Source organism: Harmonia axyridis, chromosome 3, assembly GCF_914767665.1.
Source record: "Harmonia axyridis chromosome 3, icHarAxyr1.1, whole genome shotgun sequence".
Taxonomy (NCBI): Eukaryota; Metazoa; Arthropoda; class Insecta; order Coleoptera; family Coccinellidae; genus Harmonia; species Harmonia axyridis.
Window position 1 is genome coordinate 39,490,222 of NC_059503.1, and position 22,064 is coordinate 39,512,285.

At 34.1% G+C, this 22,064-nt stretch overlaps 1 protein-coding gene and 1 long non-coding RNA gene across 3 annotated transcripts in view; one reads left to right on the forward strand and one right to left on the reverse strand.

The window, feature by feature from the left end:
* Window positions 1-6,265: 6,265 nt before the first annotated feature.
* The window catches only part of LOC123675015 (growth/differentiation factor 8-like), a 60,017-nt gene continuing 44,218 nt past the window's right edge, over window positions 6,266-22,064 (forward strand). Inside the window, exon 1 of the mRNA XM_045610239.1 lies at window positions 6,266-6,990. Coding sequence (XP_045466195.1) covers window positions 6,534-6,990 — 457 coding nt within the window. The 5' untranslated portion in view covers window positions 6,266-6,533. The remainder of the gene's footprint in view (window positions 6,991-22,064) is intronic.
* Window positions 7,826-22,064, reverse strand: part of LOC123675016 — a 115,367-nt gene continuing 101,128 nt past the window's right edge. For both annotated transcript variants that reach the window (XR_006746734.1, XR_006746735.1), the window contains exon 4: window positions 7,826-7,989. This is a non-coding gene — a long non-coding RNA (uncharacterized LOC123675016). The remainder of the gene's footprint in view (window positions 7,990-22,064) is intronic.

Sequence of the window (22,064 nt, forward strand, 5' to 3'; positions counted from 1 at the left end):
GGGAATACCAATCGAATGAGACAATAGAATTCATACCATTTAGTCAGAAAAACTATATTGAATTCACAACTTCTGGTTAAAGAATGTTTTGATGTCTACACGGAAAGCTTGTCGAATCCATAAATAGTACAATGGATAATCAAACAGATAGACCAATACTTTTAACAAAACGAACCACTTACTTATTACCGAAAGGTTTCCGAAACACAGAGGATCCAATGAAATCCATACTAATAACATGCCTACCAACAATGTACAAAATCGTCACATCATATTCATCATCTCGTATTTTCAAACAATGCGAGAAAAATAGAATATCTACTATATATAGTAGATATTCTAAATTTTTTAAAAATTTTTTTTTTTTTTTACTGTATATATACAGTATAATGGATTCTCCAAGAATGCACTAGGATCGAAGGAACAATCTAGAAATAGATTCAATCTATTGCAACCGAACCTTCAAAAAACACAGAAATATTTTTATATTTCATTTCAAGAAGGCTGGCTGACAAAAATTCGTTAATATACAAGATCGATTCCATTATAATGAACTTCCTGAATTATGCAATCTGCAATTCCTCAAGCCTTTTACGGTTATGCCTGATGCTGAATCCTCTCTCTTAACACCTGAACGCTACCTAAACAGGTTTCAACATCAGTGACAATAGTTAGACTACCAGCTTCAATGTGCCATTATTGGCTATACATGAATGATTCAAATTTAAAAACTAATAACCGACAACAAGAACCTCCTGGAAGTTTTGATAGAACTACTGAAAATAGTTACATAGTTTTTCGGTATATAGTTTCATGGAGCAAGAATGATCTAAATCCTGCAACGCCAAATGAGGACTATGATGACAAAAATTAACATGCATAGTAGCATTGAGAGTTCGACACTACCGAGGAATAAAGGAGGCAGGAGTCTGCTGGATATCACCAAACTTGCCCATGTGCAAAGAGAAAATCTACAAAAATATTTAAAAGACCAAGCAAGTATGTCGGAGGTCTATCAAACATTGTGTGAAGTTTAATCTTCTACGCTGATAGACTAAGTTTAGAAACATACATATACACACCTTGAGATAAACAAAGTTTTAATAGCCGTATACGCAAATGACACTGCTATAATGGCTAGGTCTAGAATTCTCCGACTGATAAGTGACAACTCAGGACGACGTAAGCCGTCTGAAAGAATGGTCTAGTAAATGACTAATCAAAGTGAATCCATAAAAGAGCGCTGCTCTTCTCTTGCCATTAACATTGATTAAACTGCTCGGCCAAGTCCAAATGTACGGATGTGATATCCACAGCGAATTCCAAGTGAAATACTTGGAAGTCATCTCATTCAACCAACACCTGGACGATGCCATTCGAAAGAATAAAATTGGGCTTGCCAAACTGTCTTCACTGCTTTCTCGTCATATCAAAATGTCAAAATTCAGAACAAACTTATGCTGTATAAAACCATGGTAACTTATCCTTCAACGTGTTGTGCTACCGCACCCTTCGCGACAAAGTTCAATTAGTAACAAAATTCAGAATACATTTTTAAGGAGTGTTCAAAGCATCCTGGTCTGTTCGTTATACCCACCCCTATCGTGAGGCCAACCTTCTACTTTTCAAGGAAATTTTTTCATGAAAGCTCTTAAAACTCTTGGGAAGGAAATCACCCCCATCACAGAGAATCCCTCGACTATGACGAATCTTCCACCAGGTACAAGAGTCCAAAGCTTGCACTTTCGATGACCACTCTGGTTTATTCGCAATAACTAACTTCTTCTTCTTCTTCTTCATCGTAAGTTAGGACGACGAGGAATAACTAACTTCATTGGAAAAATTTCTTCATGGAATCACTTTAAAAACTTTCCATAGGTTACCGATTATCATACAATCCCTCGACTACGACGAATCTTCCATCAGATACAAGAGTCCGAAGTGCATTTCGATGACCGTTGCCTTCGAGGGCGACACAGCAAATTTAGCGATCTTCCAACTTTTCGATACCATTTTTGTAGTACGATTTGTCTTTCGCTTCAAAATAGGCCTCAGTTTCGGCAATTACTTCTTCATTGGTGCTAAATTTCTTTACAGCGTTCATTCTTTTGAGGTCTGACAACAGGAAAAAGTCGCTGAAGGCCAGATCTGGCGAATAGGGTGGATGAAGAAACAATTCGAAGCCTACAATTTATGCAATTTTGCTATTGTTTTCATTGATGTGTCACACGGCGCAATGTCTTGATGAAACATTAACTTTTTTTTTCTTGAAATGGTGCCGTTTTTTAACGATTTCATCCTTTAAACCAGCCATACTCAACCTTTTTCCACCTCGGGCCACATAATTGCTACTGTTCATTCTTGCGGGCCGCAGTAATTTACCTAGTTGTAAAACTAGCTTTAGCCCGCGCGGTTTTCGTTTATCGCGCATAATCAAAACTTTTTTTTTTAAATCGGTTACAAAGTAGCCTTAGTCCTTTCCTAAGCACTAGAAGTTTCTGTCTGTGAACCAAATTTTATCAAAATCAATTCCTTGGGTTATGCGTCAAAGCGTAACAGACAGGCAGATTACGTTTTTTGCATTTGTAATATTAGTAGGGAATGCGAAAATAAAAATATACAGGGTGTTAGGGAAACGCTCCCAACAACGAAAACGGGATACTATTGACGATTTTAAGAAAATTTTAAAAATTTTCATTATCGCAATTTTTCATTTCGGTAGATATCATAATTTCTAAACCCTTTTATTAGCATAATTCACGCAATAATGCTAATAAGAGGTTTTAAAAATCATGGTACTGACCAGAAAAAAAATTACATGATAATATGACAATTTAACCGTATAATCAGCTAAAAAAACGCACCCAAGAATCCATAGAAATGAAAACTACAAGAGCAAAAACGCGAGATAAGGTATTCTCGCTAAGAAGATTAGGTATAGTATGTACATAAAGAATCCATTGTTTATAACGGGTGTTTTTTTTCGAGGTATATAACTTTAAGTTGGCATTACTGTTCAAGATGGCGACTGATTTAACAGCTGTCAAGTGATTTATTCTCAGTTTGGTTTGGCAATTCATCATGAATAGACTCACGCCTGAATAACGCTTACAAATAGTGCAATTTTATTTCGAAAATAATGGTTCTGTGCGGAATAGGTATCGCGCACTACGTCCATTTCATTTTGTTAAGGGATGAAGCGCACTTCTGGTTGAATGGCTACGTCTACAAACAAAACTGCCGCATTTGGAGTGAAGCTAATCCTCAAGTGTATGTCAAAACCCCGTGACATCCAGAAAAACTGACTGTTTGGTGCGCTTTATGGGCTGGTGGAATCATTGGTCCGTACTTCTTCAAAAACGATGATGCCCAGAACGTTACAGTCAATGGTGATCGGTATAGAGCCGTGATTACTAACTTTTTCATTCCTGAATTGAACAACCATGATGTCCAGGAGCTGTGGTTCCAACAAGACGGCGCAACATGTCACACAGCTCGTGTCACAATCGATTTATTGAAAGACAAGTTTGGTGACCGCCTAATTCCACGTTTGGACCTGTGAATTGGCCTCCAAGATTTTGTGATTTAACACAGCTAGACTACTTTCTGTGGGGCTATGTAGAGTCATTGGTCTATATGCGGATAAGCCACAAACCCTTGACCATTTGGAAGACAACATTCGCCTTGTTATTGCCGATATACGGCCACAAATGTTGGAGAAAGTCTTCGAAAATTGGACGTCCAGATTGGACTACATCCGAGCCAGCCGTGGCGGTCATATGCCAGAAATCATATTTAAAATGTAATGCCACAAGATTATCTTGCGGATAAATAAAATTCATGTCAATCGAATAACCCATAGTTGTTTTATTGCATTTTAAAGTTCTATAGCTTTAAAAAAAAACACCCCTTATTATGGATATAGTGTTCTGTGTGTACGCAATAAAGGAGAAAACAAAGGTAAATGAGTGAATATTGATACCGTTATTTTTGCGTAATTTCGAAACTTCATTTGTGATACTATTGTGAAAATTGTAATACTGGACTAGGCTGTTGCTCGGGCCGCATAAAAAGAGGCAAAGGGCCGCACGTTGAGTATGGCTGCTTTAAACGATCCAATAACGCTAAATAATAATAACTGTTTATGGTCTGCCCCTTTGGAGGTAATCAATGAATATTATACCTTGCGCATCCCAGAATACTGATGCCATAACCTTGCCAGCTGACTGTTTTGTTTTTCCTCGCTATGGATTCGGTTCATCGTGTGCAGTCCACTCAGATGACTGTCAATTGGACTTACTCATATGAAATTATGGAGCCATGTTTCATCCAATGTCACATATCGACGCAAAAATTCAGGTTTATTGCACTTAAACACTGCTCAGAATCATTAACACGTTGTTGCTTTTGATCGTTCGATTTTGAGTTCGCGCGACACCCATTTTGCAAAAAGCTTTTTCATGTACGAATAATCGTGAATGATATGATGTACACGTTCAGATGATATCTTCACAATGTCTGCTATCTCGATCAATTTCATTTTGCGGTCATTCAAAATTATTTTGTGAACTTTTTTGATTTTTTCGTCGGTGACAGCCTCTTTTGGACATCGACTGCGTTCGCCGTCTTCGGTGCTCAATTCACCACGTATAAACTTAGTGTACCAATCAATGATGGTTGATTTTCCTGGTGCAGACCCCGGAAACTCTTTATCAAGCCAAGATTTCAATTTGACTGTATTTTTTCCCTCCAAAAAGCAATATTTTATCAGCACACGACATTTTTTTTCCACATCTTTTTTCAAATAACAAAAGAAGCTACACTCACAACGCAATTTTTCACAAATTAATGGTCAGACTGCTGTTAAATTTTGACACGTATCGTTTGAAGATTGGTACTCACTGAAAATCTTATAGGTTTAATACTAGCATTGCCATCTGTGCTTCAGACTGGGGACTTTTCAATTGGCCTTATAAGATGGAGCAGTATCAACAGAGTAAATCGCAAGGTTTGCGCATGGAGATGATGTTATTGGTTATAAAATATTATATTATGTTGTGTTGAAAGCAAATAAACTTTAATATTATTATTATTATCAAACGATCATAAATCCCATCCCTTCGTCGTCTCAACCAGACTCTCAATGGAATGTGAATATCAATTGTAAATTGATGATTTGTATATCCGTTTCACAGAATAGTAAGGAAGAAAATTTGTGGCTCTAGTTGTTGATTTATATTTAATGTTAAGATGTATATTTTATTTATAGAACACCAACTGTACGATTACCTATGTGAATTATCTTTATTTTGACTCCAGACGTACAGTACGTCTTCTCATTCGAAGAATTTATTCGCGAATTTGTTATTTTGCTCTGTCTTATAATTGAATAGAACATAGTCACGGGAGACCGTCCAACCATTGGTGAAAAATTAACAGTTATAAGTAATACAACGAACAACATATTTGATATCGAAATTTTATGAGAAAACATGATCAAATGATTAGTAATTTTTGTATATAGACATCGTATTCGAGAAATTATCTCAAAGTTTTGCGGTCAGTGGGTAGGTACCTATAGTGCCCAAGTTCAGAAAGCTGCATGGATATAAAATGCTGCAATGAGTTTCAAGAAAACTCAATGCTACCAAATAAGATTGAAATAGCTCTGACAGTCCCTGAATAAATTTCTGGACAGACGCTCAGATTGTTTCGTTCGAATTTTGAATTTCTCACATTCTCTAACTTCCCTCTGACCATGAAATATCTGTCAATAGAATAGTTCTTTATAGACTTGTAAGAATCAACTTCTGTATGAGTGAAAAAGGCAAAACTATGAATATGTTCAGAGCGGGAAGAATCGCCGTTATGCTGAAATATTCCACTTTCGAGTTGAATTTGCTTTATATGCAAATCCAAAATCGCAATTTGATGAAATTAACATTTTTTCTTGAGGGTCTTAATACATCGTTGGAAATGAACTAAATTACAAAGCTTCATCCCGAACTTCAAGATCCACATCAGAGCCCTGCTACTCGAAACTGCTCGATCGGCTGAAGAACCAGCGCGGGGCAACCACGCTAGCTCTCATCGCGAAGGAAAGCTGCAACCTCCCACGCGCGTAGAAGGCCATTCCGCGGTGCAATTCTTATTAGCGGCGCCTGATATGCACCCTGTATATAATCACAATAACAAAGGACAACCGATGCTAAGCCGCTAGAGTTACAGACCACCTAACAGATCGACACACACACACATAGACATAAATACAGCCCACTCGATCGAGCTCCTCTCAGTGTTGGTCTTAACATCATAGTCGGTTCTGGCGCACGGGTCACTAGATCCCCATCCTGACTTAAAGACGCGACTACACCGGCGAATCTGGAACCGTCGACAAAACGCCATTCCAAAATGTTTGTGATCTAAATTGTGATTTCGAAAATGTGATAAACGGGGATTTCTCGAGGTAATTTTTTGTGATATACCGAAATTTGACTGATTTGTGATAAAAAGACCTTCCGAAGACCCAAAATATGGAACCATACTCCCTCTCATCGCTCACAAGCTCTCATAAGCTCACTTTAGGCGAAACAATAAAATACACCCTCATCATTCTTTTACTGACTGTTCCCTACATACTTAGTGATAATTCCCATAGTGCTTCAAGAACTAACCCAAAATCTAGCTTTAACCCTTACGAAAGGACCTCTCCTCCTAGTTGTGGTAGTTGTAAGAACCTAGAGGATGTTAAGGCTAGGAGTATAGAGATGATAAAAGAGCAAATCCTCCGGAAAATCGGAATGAAGAAGGCTCCTAATATAACTGGAAGGGTCTTACCCCAAATACCTCTTCACGAGCTTGCTATGATCGATCAAGGTCTGGCAGAAATGCAGAGTGATCAGCCTGAATTCAAACCTGGGATTTCTGTCACTGAAGAAGAGGACGACGATCATGCAAGGACAGAAAAAATGTTTATTTTCTCGCAGAAACGTAAGTTCGTCCAAATTTTCGCACGATTGTTGATCAGAATCTAATACACCACAAATGAAATAATACTTTAAAGGTATTCGATTTAGGTTGTTCATTCGAGCACTAGTTATTTCAGGTAATTTATCTATTGATTTTCAATCAATATTCAAAATCCCATAAACGTGATATTAATTCGAGAATGTTGAAATGAAGATTTTTGCAATGGCTACCAATATAATTTTCCTCTTATGTGCTACGAATGTTATTTTTTTTATATAGTTATATAAAAATAAATTATAACCCATAGATACAGAACCGGACACAAAATCTGAAAAAATTGATTTAAATTGAAATAAGTAACACAATTCGCAGTGCTTCAAAATAATGCAATTGAGAGGCATCATGAAATTATTGTTTGAATTTAGTTACAATGTTTTGACAGAGAGCCTTTTTTCAGATTAGTATCCAAACGTCTTGCACTGAATACAAAGAACTTACAGTATTTGGTTGAATTGCATATTTCGCAATTTTGAATGCTTAAAAAAAAGCAATGAAATTATATCCAATATTTTGTAATTTTTTTCCTTTGGAAATATAAAATAAAAAACAGGATTTCAGGGCTTATCAAATTATTATATTTGGCCATTACATTAAACATTTCATTCAATCGAGTTTTGTAAGTTTTCATTGAGGATTATCGCAAACGAAACGGTTTTCTTTTAAATTTTTTTTTGAAATTATCTCAATGAGAAGAAATTTTATTTCTCAAATTCAGAAACTTATAGAATCAAGTTCATAAAAAATTATGAAATTCAATTAAATGCTCGATTAAATGCTAAAAAATTACATACCATTATTCTATGGAACACTTGTCGATAACAATAATACAATCCAATTATAATGAACATTCATTATAGGTATGAATACGATAATTCTTTGGACTCCTTCTAGAATTTTTAACGAATTCCTTCTCAAAGCACAGTTTCACTCTTCAGACTCCGCTTATTTTCCCAAACTATTCTGAAAATAATAAGAACTCATTTATTGAACGTTATCTCGAAATAATGAATGGGCTTAGATCAAATAGTATGGTTTTGAAAACCATCAATTTTCAATTTTCTTAAATGCTAGAAAATGGGTATAGCAGTAGAAAATTTCCATGTTAGTATTGATGTTGAAGTATCCATACCAGTTATGGTTGATTTTTTGTACAGTTCAAATTTTTTCAATTCAAATTTTTTGTACAGTTCAAATTATATGGTCAAAGTATATCTATAAAGTTCTTTCAAAACTTAAAGATGTATTCACACTACCTCACTAGATTCTTCAGTAGAGATTCATTTTGATACTGTGCGGAAATCGCTCGGGAAATCGCTTGATCGATTCTTTCAATGTTTAGAAGAAAACTTCGTATGACAGTTTAGAATAAATCCAATTATTTTATTCCCAGAAAAATTGATAGTTTTTGTTTTATATCGCTTTGAAAATTGGAAGGTTTTTCTATATTTGAATCATTTCAATGAAGAATTTTAAAATTTTTGGAATTTTTGCAATCGGATGAAGAAATACATACAATCTATTTAGTTTTTCAAAAAAAAATACGTTCTTATGAATTATAATTTGAAAAATCAGAATCATAAATAAATGAAAATATTACTGAATAAAAAAGCGATAAATGACGAATGGCTCATAGTGTTTTGGAAAAATTGGTAATTCCATGGTAATGAAAAAAACTTTGTAATTCATCATTGAAAAACCTTTCAATTTTCAAAGTGATATGAAGCTAAATTTTTTTATGAGAAAAATTATTTTTTATTCAACTTGCGTCCTAAGGCTCTCTCTCTCAACTTTGCGGACTAAGGTTTCTTCACCAAAGAACCTTAGATTAGGAATTACTGAGGGACCAATTTTGCGTTAACGATTCTAGAGGAATAAAATTCTGGAAATAATTCTTTACAAAAATTTATTATACGCAGTTTTAGTATGTGCTGACGTGAGTTGCTGCTAATTTATCAACCGATGATCTGATCTGAACCGCATAAAACTCACTTGTGTTGTGATTACGCATACAAGACTAAATTAAAGCAGACGTTGAGTTAGATGCCACAAAACATTGAGATTACGTATCATTGAATCAGTATCTCTATAATATGTTATCAATTCTATGGATCTTTGTACTATAGTTCTCGAAGAAAAATTAACTTCTCTGCTGATGCTCATCCTCAGTTAATAGGGAATACCCAGTTTTATATAACTAACCTCTACCAAGTGTTATTTCAACTCAGATTATAATTTTGAATTTTTAATGGCTTTTTGGAAATATGTTCATCCAAAAAGTTGTGTTATTGAGATTTCTTTTTGTTGCTTGGGGATTATATATACTATTTTCCGTGAGATCTAGCTTTCCGATGGATAACTTAGGATTTATCTGTGGCCTAGACGGTAGGTTTTTTTGTGTACTTGGCTAGGCCAAAGTGCCACTCTGCTGAAGCCGAAATCCGAAATCATGATAAAAATTAAATTGAATTAAATCAATTAAAATTAAATATTCAGAGAATTTTCTTCTCTTATCTCTTCTATTATCATTGAGCGTTGTTGATGCAAATTTTTTAAACCATCGTTGCAATAATGTGTTTGCCAGTATATTTGGGGAGTTCTTCCTTATTTCACTAATTCGCAAAATTAGTTGAAAGGCTGAATATTAGTTGATGCTGAACTCATATTACAAGTCAGATGTTTCACTATCAAATATAGTTATATTAAAGATTTCACTTCAAAGGATATAAACTTCATTTTCAATATCCTCAAATAAACTAAAAAAAGTCTTGATGAACGAACTCGGAAAATATGTTCCATTGCGGAATCCTTGTACCCATATCAATGGAATTCAGCATGTAACACTGGTAATGATTATAAGAAGCATGTTACTGGCGATATGTCAGTACCCTTTTATGGCAATCCTGCCAAATGTATCTAAAAATAATATCAATACCGAATTTCATCATTCCAGGGTCATTTTCCACATCTGTGGTTGCTTTTTATACGACCTTCGATGCACGTTGCGTGTACATCCATTTAAATTATGAATTTCGCTATGGGTAAGGCTTGAAACGATCAAGATTTTATCTTTTTTTTTGTTTGATTGTGCTCGTTTTAATTGGTATGACATGGATATGAATAGCCTTACTGATTGGCTGTTATCATTCTTGAGAATTTATCTACATAGGGCTAGCTGAGAAATATGGGTTTTCTCTTGGTTTTTGCTTATGCTTTCCTTTGTAGTTTGTACTTTTCATTTAGAATATATCCTCGTAGTGATCATACTTTCTAAGGTCACATGAAGGGTCACATTTTGATTGCTGAGAATTGTAGATGTAGTACTTAACTAAATAACACCGAACTTTATATTCTGAAATCATGAAGCATGACGGTGTATTTGGAGATTTCATCTAATATACCGAAAGACCAGCTTGAAAATCATAAATCAGAATTTCCAAACTCTTCTTGATATTAAAGCTGAACGATCAAATCATATATGTTGACCATGATATTCTATCAATTGATTTTCGAAATATTTTTACATTCATTTTCACATACATATTTTTGCAAATCTTCTCGAATGATTTAATCACTTAAAAATGGAAATTTGAAAATTTGATTGCTGTGATTATTGTCGATAAGTTTATCTAGATGAGAACTTCTGATAATAGTACCCCATTAAAATTTGGTTTAAAAAACTCGAGTTGTTATATTATGTACCTATACAAATTAAATTTCCACCAAGTCGGATTTGCTGTTACAGATATTGTATATTCTTTCTTCAATATTCTGCTGTTGTTTTAGTAAAGTAATGTACAGGGTGGGCAAATAAGCGAGGTAAGCGGCTATATTTCAGGAACCACTCATCGTAGAGACTTGCGGTAAAAAATTTTACCACAAAAGTAAACAAAAGAAAACACTAGAAATTATTTTGAAGTTCATACCTCCACCGCTAGGGGGCGTAATAGCTATCGTCGAGTAGAAAAATTCATTTTACTCGAAAAATTTTCATATTGAGTTGGAAAAAAAATATCATCACTGTAGACCTTGGAAAATTCTCTATCTGTTTGAATTGTCACTTTCGATTTTGCGACATCAAATAAGGGTGGCGGAAAGATAGAAATCTGACTGATTGAAATGTCTGTAACTTCAGTTTGGCTCAACATTTTTAAGCAAATTAGATCTTATTCGAGAGACAACATCTTGTTGATTAAGGAAAACATATACTCATGATGAATTTGATTCAGCTGCTTCCGATTGGGAGCGCTAAGTCAGAAGTTCATTGTTTTGTTCATTTTTCTCTGAAATTTCAAATGTAATGATAGGATTTTCTTAACAGAAACAAAAATTTCATTGAATTTGCATGAAAAAACCTGAAGGTCGCAAAGCGATAGTTTCAGACGTTCTGAAGTTATGGCCGAAAGAAGATATTCTTCAACTGATGCACTGTGAAAAACCAAATTGAGTCTTCAAGTTCTAACAGAAACAGAAATCCCATCAAATTTGTATGAAGAAACAAAAAGGTCGCAAAGCGATAGCTTCAGGCGTTCTGGAGTTATGGCCGAAAGAAGACACAATTTAGTTTTTCAGTGCATTAGTTGAAGAATATCTTTTTTCGACCATAACTCCAGCCTTTTGGATTTTTCATACAAATTAGATGGAATTTCTGTTTATGTCAGAACTTAAAGACACAGTTTGGTTTTTCACCGTGCATCAGTTGAAGAATATCTTCTTTCGGTCATAACTCTAGAACGCCTGAAACTATCGCTTTGCGACCTTCAGGTTTTTTCATGCAAATTTAATGGAATTTCTGTTTCTGTTGAGAAAATCCTATCATTACATTTGAAATTTCAGAGACAAATGAACAAAACAATGAATTTCAGACTCAGCACTCCCTATCGGAAGCAGCTGAATCAAATTCATCATGAGTATATTTTTTTCTCAATCAACAAGATGTTGTCTCTCAAATAGGATCTAATTTGCTCAAAAATGTTGAGCCAAACTGAAGTTACAGACATTTCAATCAGTCAGATTTCTATCTTTCCCCCACCCTTATTTGATGTCGCAAAATCGAAAGTGACAATTCAAACAGATAGAGAATTTTCCAAGGTTTACAGTGATGATATTTTTTTTCCAACTTAATATGAACATTTTTCGAGTAAAATGCATTTTTCTACTCGACGATAGCTATTACGCCCCCTAGCGGGGGAGGTATGAACTTCAAAACAATTTCCAGTGTCTTCTTTTGTTTATTTTAGTGGTAAAATTTTTTACCGCAAGTCTCTACGATGAGTGGGTCCTGAGATACAGCCGCTTACCTCGCTTATTTGCCCACCCTGTACATAAAATTTCACATAAAATTTGTAATGGTCTTTATACATTTATAAACCCATAATTGGAATGTAACTATCATTTTATATTTACACACCTAATTCCATTGTGATCAGATCTGATTTAACTCATATAATGAGCTTGTTTTTCCATTATTTTTCTTGAGTTCTCCTTTGTCAGCACGATTGAATTATAAGGTTAAAATTTTGAACATTCCCATATGTAGATGGAACTCCTTGCCGGATTCTGCCCATTAACGAACTCAACCGCGGCATTAAAATTTCAAGTACCTATCTAGGTTTTCCGTGCCGGACTTTATACCGCACAGGACGGACAAGCAGAATCGAAATTGATGATGAACTCGTTATTAGTGAGTCAACCTTAAATTTTGAGACATCATGCTGAAATAATATATCGCTCTTTTCGAGAAACTAATGCTCAACAAGATATTCAATGATGTCTTCAAATGAACAGGATTTTGTTTCCTGAAAATATTCAAACCAACAAAACAGATTGATTTGTTTCCAATTTCATAGTGAGCAGAAAAATTCCGACATCCAAGAAAATTTATTGTCTCTATTTCTTGACAATAAGACGCAGCAATAATTCACAATAGGTTTCGTCAAAAATTGACAAATTTGAACAGGATGTCGTTTTCCCCAAGCATTGGTGCCTAACAATTATAATAAATGCATTCAACAAAAAATTAAAAATCTTACTTTCCGAACATGTATAATATTTATTATTTTTATATGATTTTTCCTTTCCTCAAGAATATTGTTCCAGAAAAGTGAAAGTTATTCTATTTTCATTCATGGATTACAATCAACATTTATTACTTTATGTATATTTCGTCCAGTAGGTAGGTAGTGTGTAAACGCACAATGATTAAACCTATGTATGCACAATGATGAAATAATATGTAAAAAAAGGTGGAAATCAAAATTTATAATTCTTTTTTCCTCATAAAAATTGAATGATCCTCGTAGAAGTATCTTAAATTTGACTTTCTCTAACCGATTCGAAAATATAACATAAGTAGTTAATTCACTGAAGGTCCTCAGAAGAACATCATAACGGAGCCAATAATGATTTGGAAACTTCAATTCAAAATAATTTCAAGAAAAAATTTCATCTTCAAAACTCAAAAAATTGTTGAAAACTATTCAGAAGTCTATAGAACATCCTCGAGGTTCATCATAATCTCGCAAAAATCGACATTACACTTTCTCCGTCTATAATTATCTCACGTTATCTTCCTTCATCTATCTCTCTTCTTCTCATATTAATTAGCGATATATTTATGTGTTTCAATTATCAAGAAGTCGCACTTTGACCTTGATCGTTCCATACTTTGTCAAGTTTCTTGCACTTCATTTTTAGCGAATATTTAAATAGATACAACTGCCTATTGTCCAATATTGCTCAAAAGGAAAGAGAATAATGCGAGAAATTTCTTATATTTTAATGCAAGTATGGGACCAAGGATATTCGTTTGAGGAATAATACATTTGGCATTGATGTGCTACAAAGATATTAATCGCTGATTCAATTCCATATTCAATCAAAATCAATTCAGACATGTCTAGTACAATTTGTTCACACTTTTAAGAGGGATCACCACCATGTGGCTTCTCAGTTCAAAAAGGAATTGGAAATATTTATTTTTACAAATCATGGATTTTATGGGGTTTTCACATAATTTCTTTAAACAATAATCTACATGGAAGAAAGTGAATATTTTTAATTAGCAAATGAAAAATAGAAAAAAATACGGTAATTCTTCGTTTCTCGTAAAAACAAAAAGTAGATGATATGTACTAAGTACATTAATATTTGATATATTTTCGAATTATTTGTGAAATACAACCCACCAAAAATCATTACAAAAGAGATAAAACTATAATTTTGGAAAAATCGTCGTACAGTGCTGCCCTCTACTTATTTGCTTCTAAAGCGAATACATATCCGCATCCATTTTTCCCTTAATTATGGGTTATTCTGAAGAATACTTTGATTATCGAAAAAGTCGATTTGAAGTGCAAGCTTCGGACGCTTGTAACTGGAGGAAAATTCATTGTGGTCGAGGGATTCTCAGACTAATTGATTGAGGTGTTTTATGGCTTTCTCAATAATTTTGACATAATATATAAAGGAATTTCTGCAACGGAGTTGGATATTTTGCGAAAAATCTAGGCTACGGTGAAGACAGTCCTAAAAAATTTATGATTTGTAACTTCTTGAACTTCGTTGTGTAGGGAGCGAAAGCCCAACCCGTTAAAGTTACAGTGGGACAGACAGTTGTTTGAAACAAAATAAGTTTGTTTAAATTTGGACATGTTGCAGCGACGAGAGAACAGCGGAGACAATTTGGTGAGCACCATCTTACCCCTTTCGAACATCATAGTCCAGATGCTGGTTGAAAGAGAGTATCTTATCCAAGATGACTTGGGGACAGGGGGATTCCCAAGGAATATCACCTCAATTTGGGAGCGTTCGAACGGTATGATTGATCTCCGTGATAAGAGAAGAACATTTTTCTAGGTTCACTTTGATTAGCCATTGACTGCTACATTCTTTGAGACGGCTTACGTCGTCCTAAAGGTATTTGGTTGCCCGGAGTTTATTGACCTAGCCATGAAAGCAGTGTCATCTGCATATATTGGGATGTTGGTTTTATCTGCTGCTTGGGAACTCCGGCTTCGGGATCTATAGGGTTGTAGAGTCTTGTGGAGATTTTGGTTCAGAAAGAGCGATTTTGAAGAGAAGACCATATGAGTTGACACATCGGAAGCGGCACATTGGCTTCATGAAGACAAGACCTTCATGCCATACAGTGTCGAAAGCCTTAGAAATATCGAGAAAATTGCGCCAGCTACCTGCTTCCATTCGAAACCTGCCTATGCATACTTCACAACTCTGAGAAGCTGGTCTGTGGTTGATTATTTGGGACAGAATCCGAACTGTTCGTCTTTGAGGATGTTCTTGAACCTGATGATGTCGGCCAAGCGGGAGTGGATGCTCCTTTCGGTGGCATTCCATTTGATGACAGGAGCTGATTGAAAGGTTATACTGGTCCCAAAAATTGAGGAATATAAAATGAAATCCAAATTTTTGGATGACTCAATTGGCGGTAACTCTGCAGCAAATAGCTGTATCGGGTGTCCCAAAATCGTTGTCTTTTGAGGGGATCTTAGATTCCCTCTAGGGAAAAATGAATGAATGAATCAATTTTTCAGAGAATTTATTTGATGAAAACGGTTTTCAAGCTATAAGAGAAATTCGAAAAATGGCGTGAAATGAATAGTTCTCATAACTCCTTTATTACTGGTGCTATAAACATTAAAGAAAAACCTTCTACATACACTTTTTTCAATAATTTGTGTTCTCCTCAATCCGCTATTCCTAAATTTTTGTATCTAGTGTATTCAAATGGTTGTTGCTTGCCATGGTCCAGCGAAATTTTATTCATTCAAAGATGTGGTGCTTTCGATAAAGCCGCCAAAAGGCAATTCTAGAATTGCATGTTTAATTTTACACTTTGTTTTTTTTTCAGAATTTTGATTTGAATAACGGATATATAATTAGACAACAATCAACATAAAGACCTAAGTATGTGGGTACGCGAATTTTCAATCATCTACTGAACGTTAACCTATAAATATTTTTCGTTATTTACAAAAAGACCGGGTCAGCCAAATAATTTCCAATATATTAACTTCAGCAAAGTCATGTAATTGTACCATACCAATTCAGGAAAACACGCCTGTGTAAAAACTTTTTTCCGAAAAAAGGGTTCCAACCCCTTTAATTCCAACCGCCTGGGCACGGCCTTGTTCGTCTTAAATGAAAGATAAGAATCTTACAAATTTGTGGTATCAACAATGCCACTTTCGAAAATTCATCTTTGAATTATTCAATATGAGACGAGACGAATAATTTCAAATTTATGAGAATAACTTGAGAACTATGACATAAATGAGACTTAATTCCATTAATATTTCTCGTAGCAGAACAAAATATAATATATACATAATATCGAGGATATGATTTCCAGTTTACAGCTGTTAGAACTGAACCGAAAATTTTTCCAATGTTTTTACACATGTAGTGCCTTGCTTTATCTGAAGGGTTATTTGATTAGTATTCCAAGTATTTGAGTTTCAAACCCAAAAACTACTGTGTTTCCAAAATGTTTTACTTAAATCAGAACTTCAACTTATTTCGAATTCGTTTTAGGCAATTATCTTGCCTACAATTCACGCGAACTACCGTCAGTTGAATTTATCATGGTATTTTCACTATAATTACATATTAAATTTCATTCTTCAAACTCTAAATTCATCTTGAATTTAATGAGTCAAGGACAATTTTACTGGGCGAGTCTTTGACTTCTACATATATTTCAATCACTTTTTTCCTTTACTATTTTTTCCGATTCCATTTTTTTTCTCCCTTAGTATAGCGGGCATTCTGGAGTTAACCGGACTTTGATGGAATTTTATGTTCGAAAAAGATTCATCACATCACTAAAAAACCGCAATCCCACCAAACCGCTCATGCAAAAGGTCCAGGTTTAGTGGGTGGAACGGCACCTAAAATCCGTTAGTTAGAACTCAAATAACATAATTTTTGGTCTTCAATATGTCAATGACGTCTTCAAATCATCATAAAAATTAAAAATAAGTGACATACCATTTTCACTATTTCAGAGAAAATTTTTTCATCTGGAGTGTTTATAAGTTATTACCTTAGGCTTGAGAGATTTAAAAGAACCGGGTGTACTCTATGTGTGCTTTCATTTTCTGTCCAATTGACACCTCAGGAATATAGTTAACGGTTTATGGTTCAGGGTCACCAATGTTAAACATTGTTTTTCAGACCAGGGAACTTGTAACCTCAATAGACTAATTTTTTTCAATATGAACTTTTTTTCATTAGTTTTATTTAAACCGGGTGTAACAGGATCACGGTACACACCCCGTATCTCCGTCAGTTTTAAAGGTAATAGATTAAAAATTTGGTATATCCCATATACATAATAAGTGGCACTTTTCGATCTATAAAGGATTTTTTTCACTTTCGGTTTCGCCGGAAGTAATATCAACTTTCGATTTTTAAATGGAACACCCTGTATATTATCACATTTCTGAAATCAGCATAATCTTCTGAATCCAATGATACCACATAAGTTACATTTCAAACGTCGAAATTTTTATAATTTAATTTTAAGTTTTCCAATTATTTGTGCCATGATGGTTACAATTTACCAATTGACCCGTCTAATACTAGAAAAATCGAAATCCCGTCAAAAATACTAAATTGCGTTTTTTATGAGCAAATAGAGTACATCGTAATCGTTTTTGGGGTAAAACTCAATATTTTCAAATGGAACCATATTGGTACCGTGGTACCATTTATTAGTAGTATTAATAAGGAATTTCTCCATACCTGATAATAAAATGTGCGATCAATACAATAAAAATTACATCAAAAAGAAAATAAGAAAATACAATTATATTGTTCTACTTTGAAACGTCCTTCAAGAAACAGCTTTGAGAGTTCATAAATGCATTGAGATTAATGGACAACATTTCGAACAATTGTTGTGATGTTTTGTGTTAATTTTTTGTATTTCAAAGCCATTAGTAACTTCTTAGTATTGAAGTAGAACAAAATAATTGTATTTTCTTATTTTCTGTTCTGTAATTTTGATTGTTTTGATCGCACATTCCAGGTATGGAAAAATTCCTTATTAATAATAGTACTAATAAATTTTACCACGGTACCAATATGGTTCCATTTGAAAAAATTGAGTTTTAAACCCAAAAACGAACACGATGAACTCTATTTGCTCATAAAAACGCAATTCAGTATTTTTGACGGGATTTCGATTTTTCCAGTATTAGACTGGTCAATTGGAATGAATCGGAACCATCATGGCACACTTAAATGAAAAACTAAAAATTGAATTGAGTATAAAAAATTTCGACGTTTGAAATGTCACTCAGGTGGTATCATTGGATTTAGAAAATTATTCAGATCTCAGAAATATAATAATATACAGGGTGTTCCATTTAAAAATCGAACCTTGGTATTACTTCCGGCGAAACCGGAAGCGAAAAAAAAATCATTTATAGATCAAAAAGTGCCGCTTATTATGTATATGGGATATCCCAAATTTCAATCTATTACGTTTAAAACTAACGGAGATACCTACAGGGGGTGTACCATGATCCTGTTACACCCGGTATTCTTTGTCTTATAATAGCATGATATCAGGAAATTTCTTTGAACAAAATTGGGTGTGATTTGAAAGTTTTGATTCCCACATATTCTGAGAATTCTCAATTCTTGATACCCAAACATACAAAAAATCTTTAGTAACATTACCGGCATCCTCACAATTTATATTGTTTATATTCTGCTATTCTGGTTGTAATCATAATATTACAATTTCATATCATCATTCTGTTGACATTCCTCGGTTCATGCCAAACGAAGATCGGGATAATCTATTATAATAATCGCGTGTAATAAACAAACAACACAACAATAAATGCATCTATTCAAACAATAAATATTTCAGGGTTAGACAAATACCAACGTACCATAGGAATTCTATTTATGCAGCTTGGTCGTTATCTCAGTGCAAAATTAATAGTTGCAATGAGTATCGTAGTAAATCTACTATTTCGCTATTGTTTTGATTGTAATGGAGAATTAATGGACTAATAGCACTTTAATGTTTTGTGTACGACTCGAATATGTGACTCGTTTCATTCATGAAATGACGTTGAGAAAGATACTTCGCGGTTTTATTGATCATTCACAATTTGAATGGGAATATCTTTTGAGTGGTATTTATTAGAACAGATGCCTTTGTCATTTCGTTGCGATGTTTGAAATTCTAGAGTTTTGAACCGATAATGGCCTCAAACGATAGAAATAAATTCTGTCCGTCCGTGAATAAACATGATAACTTTCGAACGGGTAGTCCTAGAAATTTCAAATTTTCAGGGTATGTTCGGATCTCTACCGGTTCCCTAAATATGGCCGTTGGAATTTTTTTTTTACTGATAATTTTTAAAGTAGAGATTCGATCTCAATGGAATATTGCATTCAGAAGTGAAATAATAATTTCAAGCTTCATGCAATATTCCATGTCGATTGTATCTCTGAATCAGAGACAAGTCAAGAGAATATCGAACAAAATTTCCAATTTTACCGTTTACAAAAAACCCAAAGACTAGATATTATTTTGATTGTTAGATATAAAAGAATTTCAAGATTTGCTAAAGATTGTGTTGATATTGGGATCGATTTTTGAGATAATTATTTTGGTGATAACTGGAAGCTTATGGGTTTAACTGTTTTCAAGTATAAGATAAAATTGGAAAATAGCGTGAAATGAAAAGTTTTCATAACTTCTTCATCACTGGCGCTATAAACATGAAACAAAAACCTTCTACAGGCACTTTTTCAGTAGAATCTAATGATGTGATAAATTGTTAGTTATCTTTATTAGTTTTGAAGTTATAATACAAACTTCTTGTTTTTAAATAAAAACCATAACAAATAAAATCGCTCAATTTTTCCCTTTTCAAAAATATATAGGCGAGGGGGTAATCACTCCGTGAAAAAGATACACCGATTTCGGAAATCATGAAGATTTCGGGGGATTTCGGAGGATTTCGAGGGATTTCGGAGGGATTTCGGATGATTTCGGGGATTTCGGAGAATTTCGGGGATTTCGGGCGATTTTGGATGATTTCTTTATTAAAAATACGTGAATAATCGTTTAATGTCTGTGTTTTGATAAATGAACTTAATTTCACGGCATTCAGACAATTTTTCAATTCAGAAAAATTACATCCTCGAGCGGGACTCGAACCCAGAACCTCCCAACTCAAACTCGAACTAGTTATTCGGAGGTTGTGGTTCGAGTCCCGCTGGAGGAGGTACTTTTTCCAAATTTAAAAATTGTTTGAATGCCGTAAAATTAATTTTATTTATAAAAAAATATGGCATCTTTGGAAATGTTGAACAGATAATACAAAATTTTAGATTTTCAACTCCTAACAAAAACAATATTATAGCAAATGCTCTATTTGTCAAATTGGTAATTTTGATAATTCGTAAATTTCATAGCAATATTTGAATCACCACCGAGATCCCAACAAATAACTGATAACTATTTCAAATTTCAGTTCTCAGTATGTTTTCAGCATAGAAAATGACCACAAAATATTTCCGAGGAATTCATAATTCGTCTTTGAGCATATTTTTTTCCTGTTTTTTATTGTTGTGAATGAATTATTTCATATATTAGCATATTCTTACCATCTTATAGACGTTCACTGTGTTTTGAGAAGATTTTATATTCATTCGCGATTTTCACGAGATACCTCTATCCTGAATAAATCAAATTTTTCGAACTTTTTCCAATTTCAAAAGTTCATAAAAAAAGAATGTTAGATGTGACAACTTTGAATGATACCGCATATTAAAGCAAAAATTTATGCTCTTTTTGAAAATCTAAACAATTCATTTCGATTCATTTCAAATTCGAAATACAAAGTAATATTTTCAACCTGAACACTTTAAATGGGATATTGAAGTAATTAATATCTCTGACTCAATCTCGGTATGTGTCAATAACATCCCAAATTTCTATAAATTCCACCGACAAGTTTGGTTATTATTTTGATTTCATTATTTCCATGAATATGAAAATCCCCATGTGCTTTCCAAGGAAAGACAGAAATTGATTTTTTTCCGTCGATCCGTACTCACCTAGCCCTACACTACCTCTTATATTTATTCAATTCTTTTTTTTTTTTAATAAGAGTATGTACAATTACTTCCGAGACACCCTGTATATTCAGCTCGACCCCGATCTCCTTTGTATCGTCAAATTCAATGACCGCTTAGTTTCGAAATCCAAAACAATTTCTTCATCAGCATCTCTATCAGAGCTCATTGAAATCATAAATTCCAAATTTGCCTTTTTCCTCGTCTACACACTCTTCCAAATACTTCCACTTGATTGACTCAAGAAAAGAAAATCGTGCTAAAACTGTTACCTAACCTCTGAATATGTAACATAACAAACGTCAGTGCCTTAGCCACTGCGCACACTCCATTGATTGCGAGAAATGTGATTTCGACGGCGCGGCGATTGCGAGATTTCGACAGCGATTGCGGGATTTCGGTAGCGATTTCGGGATTTCGACAGCGATTTCGTGATTTCGGCAGCGATTTCGGGATTTCGGAGGTGATTTCGGGATTTCGGAGATGATTTCGTGATTTCGGTGGCGATTTCGGGATTTCGGATGATGATTTCGGGATTTCGTGTTTCAGAATTACATCGATTTCGGAAGTGGTTACCCCCTCGTATATAGGTAACATGATACATACATTTCTTATCAAACTATAAAAATCTTCACTAAACTGTGAACAACATTCCATCATTTTCAAATTGATCAATGTTGTTCTTTAAATGTGACCAAAGGAAAAAATCTAGTGATAATAAATCCGAAAACTTTGGTGGTCACCGAATATTTTAATTATCTGAAGTTCATAGATGATTATACACTGTGTCCGTAAAGTATGGAACAAATTCATTCTAAGAAATACGTCGATTTTTGATTTTAATTTACCGTATTTTAAAATAATAATCTCATATTCAGGGTGAATTACTTTCGAGTAATAACGTCGCCGTC